The sequence below is a fragment of the Phaenicophaeus curvirostris genome, chromosome 20 (genome assembly GCF_032191515.1).
Source record: "Phaenicophaeus curvirostris isolate KB17595 chromosome 20, BPBGC_Pcur_1.0, whole genome shotgun sequence".
NCBI classification, from domain to species: domain Eukaryota; kingdom Metazoa; phylum Chordata; class Aves; order Cuculiformes; family Cuculidae; genus Phaenicophaeus; species Phaenicophaeus curvirostris.
Window position 1 is genome coordinate 6,929,791 of NC_091411.1, and position 10,877 is coordinate 6,940,667.

At 53.2% G+C, this 10,877-nt stretch overlaps 1 protein-coding gene across 1 annotated transcript; it reads left to right on the plus strand.

Annotated features, from left to right (window-relative positions):
* Positions 1–1,484: 1,484 nt before the first annotated feature.
* Positions 1,485–7,556, plus strand: PTGES2 (prostaglandin E synthase 2). The gene is made up of 7 exons (XM_069873308.1): positions 1,485–1,724; positions 3,322–3,516; positions 4,087–4,142; positions 4,758–4,910; positions 5,437–5,637; positions 5,976–6,093; positions 6,805–7,556. The coding sequence occupies exons 1-7, from the start codon at positions 1,515–1,517 to the stop codon at positions 6,931–6,933; spliced, it is 1,062 nt and encodes a 353-aa protein (XP_069729409.1). The 5' UTR covers positions 1,485–1,514; the 3' UTR covers positions 6,934–7,556.
* Positions 7,557–10,877: the final 3,321 nt, after the last annotated feature.

The following is a 10,877-nucleotide window of genomic DNA, read 5'->3' on the forward strand; positions in this document are numbered from 1 at the left end:
CTAAGCTGGGTGGAAGTGTTGATGTGCTGGAGGATCAGGAGGCTCCAAAGGGATCTGAACAGGCTGGACCGCTGGGCTGAGTCCAATGGCATGAGGTTTAACAAGGCCAAATGCCGGGTCCTGCACTTGGGGCACAACAACCCTGTGCAGCTACAGACTGGGAGAAGTCTGGCTGGAAAGCTGCCTGGAGGAGAGGGACCTGGGGGTGTTGGTTGACAGCGACTGAACAGGAGCCAGCAGTGGCCCAGGTGGCCAAGAAGGCCAATGGCATCTTGGCTTGGATCAGAAACGGCGTGGCCAGCAGGTCCAGGGAGGTTCTTCTCCCTCTGGACTCGGCACTGGTGAGGCTGCTCCTCGAATCCTGTGTTCAGTTCTGGGCCCCTCACCACAAGAAGGATGTTGAGGCTCTGGAGCGAGTCCAGAGAAGAGCAACGAAGCTGGTGAAGGGCTGGAGAACAGGCCTTATGAGGAACGGCTGAGAGAGCTGGGGGTGTTTAGCCTGGAGAAGAGGAGGCTGAGGGGAGACCTCATTGCTCTCTACAACTCCCTGAAAGGAGGTTGTGGAGAGGAGGGAGCTGGGCTCTTCTCCCAAGTGACAGGGGACAGGACGAGAGGGAATGGCCTCAAGCTCCACCAGGAGAGGTTTAGGCTGGACATTAGGAAAAAATTCTTCACGGAAAGGGTCATTGGGCACTGGCAGAGGCTGCCCAGGGAGGCGGTTGAGTCACCTTCCCTGGAGGGGTTTAAGGGACGGGTGGATGAGGTGCTGAGGGACATGGTTTAGTGTTTGATGGGAATGGTTGGACTCGATGATCCGGTGGGTCTTTTCCAACCTGGTTATTCTATGATTCTATGACCTGATAGCGACCTTCCAGTACCTGAAGGAGCTGCAGGAAAGCTGGGGAGGGGCTCTTGATCAAGGACAGCAGGGATGGGATGAGGGGGGATGGATTTCAGCTCAGAAAAGGGAGATTGAGACATCTTGTTTCCAGTGAGAGCGGGGAGGCACTGGCCCAGGTTGCTCAGAGCAGTGGTGGCTGCCCCATCCCTGGAGGGGTTCAAGGCCAGGCTGGATGGGGCTTGGAGCCCCTGATCCAGTGGGAGGTGCCCATGCAGGGGTGGGACTGGATGGGCTTTGAGGTCCCTTCCAACCCAAACCGCTCCGTGATTCAACGACTCAATGATTCTCCAATCCTAATCACTGCGAGAGCGGTCACCTTGATCCCCCTACACCCGCCCTGTGCGGAGCTTATCGCCGCTGTCATCTAGCCAACTCAACGCGCCGCCTCCATTTCTGCTTCAGGCCGCCATTTCGGGGCGTGTCCGCCATTTCGGGGCGTGTCCGCCATTTCGGGGCGGGGCCGCCATTTCGGGGCGTGGCCGCCATTTCGGGGCGGGGCCGCCATTTCGGGGCGTGTCCGCCATTTCGGGGCGGGGCCGCCATTTCGGGGCGGGGCCGCCATTTCGGGGCGGGGCCGCCATTTCGGGGCGGGCCCCGCGCGCCGTGCCGGAAGATGGCGGCGGGCGGTAGGGCCTGGGCGGCGGCGGCGGCGCTGCTGTCTCCATGGCGGCTGCGGGCCCCTCGCCGGGCCTACGGCTGCGGGGCTGCCGCGGCGGGGGGAGCCGGGCGCAGGGCGCTGCTGGGCGCTGCCTTCGCCTTGGGCGGCGGCGCCGGCCTCTACCTGGCGGCGCGGCACAGGCTGCGGGAGCACTCGGCCGCTGAGGTAACGCGGTGCCCGCGGCGGCTGCTGCCCCCGTTCCCCGTGCTCCCCCGGCCGCAGGGAGGGCGCGGAGCGGGTGCCCCCGGCTGCTTTTGTGGGGAAGAAATGTTTTCCTGTGAGGGTGGGGAGGCCCTGCCACAGGGTACCCAGAGAAGGGATGGCTGCCTCTCAGTGCTGGATAAGAACTACGGGGAAAAGCTTTTTAGCAGGATCTGTAGCAACAGGACAAGGGGTGATGGTTTTAAACTGAACGAGAAGTTCAGAGTAGATACTAGGAAGAAAATCTCACGCTGAGGGTGAGGGTCCAGGCTGCCCAGAGCAGAGGTGGCTGCCCCATCCCTAGAGGGGTTCAAGGCCAGGTTGGATGGGGCTTGGAGCCCTCGATCCAGTGGGAGGTGTCCCTGTTCACGGCAGGGGGTGTTACTGGATGGGCTTTGAGGGCCCTTCCAACCCAAACTGCTCCATGATTCCATGACACCTTCACAACACAGGGATTCTCAGGGGACCCAGCCTGGCCGTTCCCACCATTGAATGCTCTGTGATTCCCACCTGGGCTGAAAATCAGCCAGAAAACATGGGAGAAGCGGCAGTGATGGGATACCTCTCATATCTTTGTCCTCACTCCTATTATCAGCACTAGGATCAAGGGAAATATCCTACTTTTGCCCCATCCAGGGAGAAAAAAGAGTTCTGGAAGAAGTTACCCCAAGAAGCTGTGGCTGCCCCATCCCTGGAGGGGTTCAAGGCCAGGCTGGATGGGGCTTGGAGCCCCTGATCCAGCGGGAGGTGTCCCTGCCCGTGCCAGGGGATGGACTGGATGGGCTTTGAGGGCCCTTCCAAGCCAAACCATTCCATGGTTCTGCAGTAAATGCTGTCAGGGAGGCAACACTGTACTTGAGCTGTGGGGAATCCATGTCAGTGAGGGCTTGCTGGGGAGGTGAGGCAGCGTTGTCTACTTGTTCAAGCACCCATGGGGGTTGTGTGACCCAGTACGTTACAAAGTGAGGTGCCTGCATTTGGTTTATAATGTCTGAGTGCCTGTCAGATTGTGAAAGTGACCTGTGCTGGGAAACAGCCCTCCCGGAGGCCTCACTGCCCCACACCTTCCCTGCCTTGTCTCAGCTGTGTCTGGGTTGGTTCATCTCAGGAATCTGGATTTGGACAGGTAGATGAAAATCAGCAGCAAACTCTGCTATACCCTCCCCGTGGCTTCCAAAGAGGTTACTGGAGGGGAGATTGGATTGAAAATGCAGTTGTGGTTCTGATTTAGAGATGATTTAAATACAGTTATGTTTTTCTTTAGTTTCAGAATTGTGTTTAGAGGGGTAAGCTGTAGAGATTTAAATTATTTCTTTGGCTGTGAGTAGGTGTTTCCAGCAGAGTAAATAGATACTGAGAAAAGCAAGTATTTGGTCCCCGTGGAAGGAGTATATTTGTGATGTGATTTGACGAAAGCAGCTGTTAGCCAAGGTATTTTGATGATCCGATGTTGAAACTAAATGTCAATTACTATGATTTTGTAACAAAAATAAGGGTGGAAAGAAGGTAGTATTTATATTTTTAGTAGAAAATGGAAGTTTCTGGTCTCTTCCTTCCCCAGCTGCCTGCCAGGAACCTCCAGCTGACTCTCTACCAGTATAAAACGTGTCCTTTCTGCAGCAAAGTCCGAGCTTTTCTTGATTATCATGGACTGTCGTATGAAATTGTGGAAGTGAACCCAATAATGAGGAGAGAGATTAAATTCTCTACCTACAGAAAGGTGCCTATCCTGCTCGCCAATGCTGGAAGCCCCCTGGTAAGTCTTACTGTGTTGAGAGCTTGATTTCGCCACAAGCAGTGGTTTGGAGGTTTTGACTCTGGTTTATCACATGCAATGTAATCTTTACATCATCTTTTATTCTCTCAAGAGCCTAAGATTTGTTTCCTACTTCATGGTTTCCTATGCCTTGGCCTTATTGGAGTTCTTTGTTGGTCTTTCTTATGTAGTTTGTGTAGTGACTCTTCAATCTGGTGATTATACTGCTTGTATCTTGTGGGAAAAGAATGAGCTCTCAAAATACTAAAGATTCAGCTGAGCCTTTTTTTACATTGATGTTGCTTTTCCTCCTTCACTTCCAAGACCCTAAATCCAGAACCTGTTAATATTGTGTGTGTACCTGGCCTCTGCGATACTGTGAACAGTCTCAGAAAAGGTCTGATCATGGGACTGTGTAGAGGCACAGGGACTCCTGTGGAAATGCATGGGAGGAACAGCAACTGCAGTGCTAACTTGGAACCTCAGCACGTAGGGAAAACTGTTTTGAAGAATCTCCTTTTGCATTTCACCAACTTCTTTTAAAAGACATTTGTTTTAATTGTTTTTCAGCAATTGAATGATTCCTCGGTTATCATCAGTGCAATAAAGACCTACCTGATTTCCAAGTAAGAAAACAGGATGATGGGAGACAAGTCAAATGTGAATGACCCTAGCAGACCAAGGACTGGGAGGGCCCTGTGAGGCTCAGTCATAAGTATCTTGCTGACCTCATTCTACAAAGCTCTGGGTGTTTTTTAGCCCAGCAGACCTGACCTTGGCTGAAATGGTGTGGATGGTGCGGTAAAGCAAAGTTTTTACCTTTCAGAGCTACACTTTTTTCACCCATGAGATTCTCTTGGCATAAAATCTATTTTAACATGGACTAATGTTAATGCTGGAACTAAGCTTACCTTTATTCAGTTATGACATCTAAGATGGAATGAAATTGCTGTGCCTGTGGCCTGTGCTTTAGATCTGTGCGACAAAGCATGTGAGAATGGGAGATAGCTGTATGCCTGCAAAGGTTTCTATTCTGACACAGAGAAAGGTATATACTGATAACAATTATTTGCAAGCAGCTGTTACGGAGTCTTTTCAGTACTTATTTCAAAGAGAATTTGGAGCCTTGTGCACTTATTCTCAGAATAATACATTTTAAAGTGTGCATCTTTTGATCTGTCCTTTTGATCTGCCCATTTTTATAGCAGACAGATCAGAGCTAACTATGTTTCTGTCCACAGGAGGAACAGCTTAGAAGAGATCGTGTCCTTTTATCCTCCTATGAAAACAGTGACTGAGCAAGGCAAGGAGGTATTTGAGTATGGGAATAAATACTGGCTCATGCTGGATGAGAAGGAGACAAAGCGGGTCTATCCTGTCAATGAAGTGAGAGTGTAAGTGTTCTTAAGTTTCTGGGCCCTCCAGGTAGGGTCACAGCCTCCTCCATATGTGCTCTGGGATGGTGCAGATATAAAATCCTGCAAGTGCTAACAAATCTTGTCACACCCCTTTGGTGTTTTAAAACCTGGGGAGCTGGAGTGGTTTTGCTGTATTTCTTATGTAATCTGAAACAATGCTGTTAGATGGTCCAGTTCCCCCAGTCCTAGTCGTGCAAGCCTTCAGTTGCCTCCAGATTCTTTCTCGGCCATTCCTTTGTCACGTACGAATGTTCTGGAGTGCTATTTTCCCTTTCTGCCTTAGCTCTCCTGTTGGGAGGAGAAGGTAGTGCTTTATCTTGGTCTTAATTTTAGTTTGAGGCTCGAGGAGCCTTGCCAGAGATAACGATCCTGAGTGCGTTTCAGAGAGGTCACCAGGGTAGGAGGTTTTGACACTTGTGTCCTTGGCAGAAGCTCCGGCTGCCTCCTGTAGCCCTGCACTCTGTACTGCCTTCACTGAAAAGTCTTTTCTGAATGTTTGCAGGGAAGAAATGAAGTGGAGGAAATGGGCAGATGATTGGCTCGTTCATCTCATCTCCCCCAACGTTTACCGTACCCCCAGAGAAGCCCTGGCGTCTTTCGATTACATCGTCCGGGAGGGAAAGTTTGGAACTGTGGAAGGTTTCTTTGCCAAGTACCTGGGGGCTGTTGCCATGTTTTTTGTTAGCAAGAGGCTGAAGAAAAGGTTGGTACCACTGAGCACCAGGCACACGAGAGGAATATCTCCTAACCCTCCTTAGCTGTGAACCCCAGGCATTCGAGGGTCAGAACCTCAGTGATTTAAACCAAGCTGTTGAATGCAATGTGAGTAACAGTGGTACTTCTTCAACTGGAGGTGCCAAACGCCCCCTCTACTCATCTACTATTTAATCACTAAATAGTATATATCACCAATTTAAATCACTTTACTCCCAAATACTTTCCTCATTCCAAGACAAAGATCAGCCCATAACATCAGAGATGATAAAAGGTTAAAGAGAGTAACATACCAGTGTTTTCAGACTAGTTCTTTTCTTTACCCAGACATCACCTTCAAGATAATGTCCGAGAGGACTTGTATGAAGCAGTTAACGAGTGGGTGAAAGCTGTTGGCAAACATCGCCTCTTCATGGGTGGAAACCAGCCGAACCTTGCTGACCTGGTAAGGGATGAATTCCTGCATCTATTCTTAGGTCTGCTACCGATTATCCAGTCGCTCATCTGTGTGAAATTGTTGATGCAAGTAGAGGCAGAGAAAGAGAGTTACATGAGATACGTTGTCGATGTGGTTTCTGCAGGAATACCGTTCCCACGTGAAGGGGACTTGGATTACAGAGGATTTGTTGTTTTCCCCCAGAGAAGCTTTTCCTAAATGGAACCAGCAGTTCCCATTTGCAGGAGCGTGTTACTGGTCATGCGGAAGCATGATAAAAGCTGATTACAGGCCAGGCCACTGCTCTGGCTCCTGAATGCTGGTGGCTAAAGCCTGACGCCTGCATGGGCTTTATGACATTCACTGTTGCTGGGTTTTCCTTTGCCAGCAGCAATGCAGAGCACAGCAGGATTCATTCCCTGCACCAGCAGTTCTCCGTGGAATGTAAGTGAAGCAGTTCACACCAGGGCTTGATGCAGAGATGGGATTAACTTTTGCCCATAACTACGTGTAGATCCTGATTTTCCCTTACTATTTCCTCATGGAAAATCGTGCATACTGTTAACTGCCTTTCTGCTCTTCAGTCTTCCTTGCTTATCAGAGCAGTGGTCTAGATGGCAGGACAGGGTAAGGGCCCTAATGGCTAGGCTAGCGAGTCACTCGGCCGTTTTCCACCGCTGACACTTTCAGCGTTGTTCTAATCCACGTTCTCTGGCACAGGCGGTGTACGGGGTCCTCCGGGTGATGGAAGGGCTAGAAGCCTTTGACGACATGATGGTTCACACCAAGATCCAGCCTTGGTACCAGCGCATGGAAGAAGTCATTCAAAAAGCTGTGGTTGCAGCCTGATGCCAGCTGCAGCTGCCTTCCTGAAGTACTTGCATGGTAAAACACTTCAGAACGAACAGCATTTATTTTTTAAGAGTCAAAAGGACTGGTCGCACCTCCTGGACCGGCGTGTGGGTGTGGACACTGTCCCGTTCAGAATATGAGGTTGCAGAGAGCAGAAGGGATCCAGCTGAGTGTATGTTTGAACGTGATATTTAGAGGGAAGGGATCAAATGCTGCTGGAGAGAAGCTCTGAAGTGAAGAATGCAGCACATAGGCTTCTTTTAGGCAAGAGCAATTCTCCTTTAGAAGCGAGCTGCTCTTGGCTGGTGAGCGTTACAGCCATCCCAGATACGGTAGGTCTGAGTGGCTTCTGCTTCAGGCTGTCTTCCGCTACTCATCCACGTCATCGGAAATGTTTTGCTGACTGAGACACTGGATACTAGTTCTTAAGTGACAATTTTTCCTGCAGTAGAATCCTGAGGGAACTGGAGGAATCCGTGGTACTGGGGAAGGCATCCTTCCTGTGACAGAAACAATGCTGCGCTCGGCAGATGGTACGCTTTTATTCTTCCATGTAAACGGTTCTTCCCGTACTTGATTCTGTACAGTCTGCAGGGATAAAGGCTTGCTTCTTTCTGTGCCCTTTGCGAGAGCCGTGCGTTCTTCTCCCGCGTTACGCCCAGAAAACATGCTCCACACAAACCACCAGTGCCCAGTAGTGATGTAAAAGATTAGAATGTGAAATCTCTCTGGAATACCTCTGAAAATCAGTTTTAATTTTGGAAAAAGAAATGTTAAGAGGAATGTGTGCCCCGGGGGATCTGTAGGTGTTTCTGCCCTACAAGAGTAGCAGGATTTGCTGTTGTAGCCATGGGATTAGGAGCTGCCCCTGCAGGGAGCAATGTGAAATAGTCGTGAGCTGTGTTGTGTAGAGATACCTGATGGCTGTTGTAGCGAGAGATGATGCATGTCAGAACTGAAGGGATCTGCTCTGCGGCCCAAGGCTTACAGTTCTGTAATTATCAGCCAGAAACCAGGTCTGTTTTGGCAGAAGAGAGGGCAAGTTCCAGGGAAGCTGGTTTGTGGAGGCATTTCAGGTACAGCCAAAGTTGGTCTGTGATGCCACTGCTGGCAGGGGCTGGGTACCGTGACAGGGTGAACAGCAAATCATGGAATAGTTTGGGTTGAATAGGATCTCAAAAGCTCATCCAGTTCCACACCCTGCCATGGGCAGGGACACCTCCCACTGGTTCTGGTTGCTCCAAACCCCATCCAGCCTAGCCTGGAACACCTCTGGGGATGGGGCAGTCTGGGCCAGGGCCTCCCCGCTCTCACAGGAAAACAAGATCTCCTCTCAATCTCCCCTCTTGCAGTTGAAATCCACCCTGCCTCATCCCATCCCTTGCTCTCCCTGATCAAGAGCCCCTCCCTAGCCTCCCTGCAGCCCCTTTCTGTACTGGAAGCTGCTCTAAGGTCCCCACAGAGCTTTTTCCAGGCTGAACCACCCCAATTCTCTCCGCCTGTCTTCATCCAGGAGGTGCTCCAGCCCTTGGATCATTTCTGTGGCCTCCTCTGCCCTCACTCCAACAGCTCCATGTCCTCCCTGTGCTGAGGGCTCCAGAGCTGGACGCAGGGCTCCAGGGGGGGTCTCAGAGCAGAGCAGCAGGGTGGAATCTGCTTCCACTGCTCTGATGCGCAGGGGTGAGGGGCAGGTCCCAGATGTAAGATGGGATCTGTATCCAGTGAAGGAGCTGGAGAACAAGGGTTGTGGGATGGGCTGTGGCACCTGGGGCTGCTTAGCCTGGAGAAAAGGAGGCTCAGGGGAGACTCCTCAGCCTACCGCTCGCTGAAGGGAGGCGGGGGCGAGGTGGGTGCTGGATCTCAGGGAAAAATCATGGAACCACAAAATCACCAGGTTGGAAAAGACACACCGGATCATCGCGTCCAACCATTCCTATCAAACACTAAACCATGTCCCTCAGCACCTCGTCCACCCGTGCCTTAAACCCCTCCAGGGAAGGTGACTCAACCCCCTCCCTGGGCAGCCTCTGCCAGTGCCCAATGACCCTTTCCATGAAAATGTTTTTCGTAATGTTGAGCCTGAACCTCCTCTGGTGGAGCTTGAGGCCATTCCCTCTTGTCCTGTCCCCTGTCACTTGGGAGAAGAGCCCAGCTCCCTCCTCTCCACAACCTCCTTTCAGGGAGTTATAGAGAGCAATGAGGTCTCCCCTCAGCCTCCTCTTCTCCAGGCTAAACACCCCCAGCTCTCTCAGCCGTTCCTCATAAGGCCTGTTCTCCAGCCCCCTCACCAGCTCCATCGCTCATCCGACAGGGCTCTCGGCCCTGGCAGAGGCTGCCGGGGCGGGTCCCGATCCCTGGAGGGGCTGAACCCGGGGCCGTTCAGCCGCGACCCTCCCCGCGGTTCCGCCGCCCGCGGAGGACGCGTCCCGTTTCCATGGCGACGGCGCCGCTAGGTGGGGGGGGTCACGTGGCCGTTCGAACGGGCCAATGGCGCGGCAGCGCGCGACCGCGGACCCGGAAACGCGGCGGCTCCCCCGGCTGCGGCGCGGCCTCCGCTCGGCCCGGCGCGGGGTCTCGGTGGCGCCGGCTCCTCCCGCGGCCTCCGGAGCGGCGGGGGCCGCTCGCCCGGCGCTTCTCGGTGAGCGGGGTGGGGCCGCGGGGGGCGCCGACAGCGACCGCCTCGCTCCTCCCCGAGTCTACAGGGACAGCGGGAACCGGGCGGGGGCTCCCCGGCCCGAGGCGGCTCCGCAGCCCCGGAAAGGCCGCCCGAGCCGCTGGCGCGACCCTCGTTGCCAGCGGCAGGCGGCGACAGCGCTCGGGGCGAGCTCTGTGGGTTCTGTAGCCCGTGGGCACGTTTGGGCACGGGGAGGGGGATTGGCCCTTGGGGAGGAGGGGGCTGCGGCGCCCAGGGGGGTTGGAGCCGGTCAGGGGACGGGGATGTTGCGCTTTCGCTTCCTCTGCTTGATCGTAGACTGAGCTGCCCCGTGGAACTGCTCCTAACGGACGCGGTGAGGGCTGCGCTCGGTCCTGGGCGCGTCCCGCTGAAAGGCAGGAGCTGGGCTGGGTCTGCAGGCGGGGCTGACAGGCTTGGCGAGCTGCAGAGTTAATCAAAGAGCTCTCAAGAGTGCCATAAATTCTACTCTAGCACAAGACTTGTACAAAATCGTCCTCTACCGCATTACAAGCAACGCTTTACTTGTCAAAGTTGCTCTTACACACTAGATTATGAAGGAAACGGCGTGACCAGCAGGTCCAGGGAGGTTCTTCTCCCTCTGTACTCGGCACTGGGGAGACCGCTCCTCGAATCCTGTGTTCAGTTCTGGGCCCCTCACCACAAGAAGGATGTTGAGGCTCTGGAGCGAGTCCAGAGAAGAGCAACGAAGCTGGTGAGGGGGCTGGAGAACAGGCCTTATGAGGAACGGCTGAGAGCGCTGGGGGTGTTTAGCCTGGAGAAGAGGAGGCTGAGGGGAGACCTCATTGCTCTCTCCAACTCCCTGAAAGGAGGTTGTGGAGAGGAGGGAGCTGGGCTCTTCTCCCAAGGGACAGGGGACAGGACGAGAGGGAATGGCCTCAAGCTCCACCAGGGGAGGTTCGGGCTGAACATTAGGAAAAAATTTTTCATGGAAAGGGTCATTGGGCACTGGCAGAGGCTGCCCAGGGAGGGGGTTGAGTCACCTTCCCTGGAGGGGTTTACGGGATGGGTGGACAAGGCGCTGAGGGACATGGTTTAGTGATTGATAGGAATGGTTGGACTCGATGATCCGGTGGGTCTTTTCCAACCTGGTAGTTCTATGATTCTGTGAATATTATCATAAGGTTCATTAACTAACCCTGATATACCACATCTCATCATCCCATGACAGACACTAGTCCTTTGGTAATCCCTCCTCCCTCTCATTTCTTCATGTCCCACCAGGTCAGAAGCTGTTGACGCTGTGGCT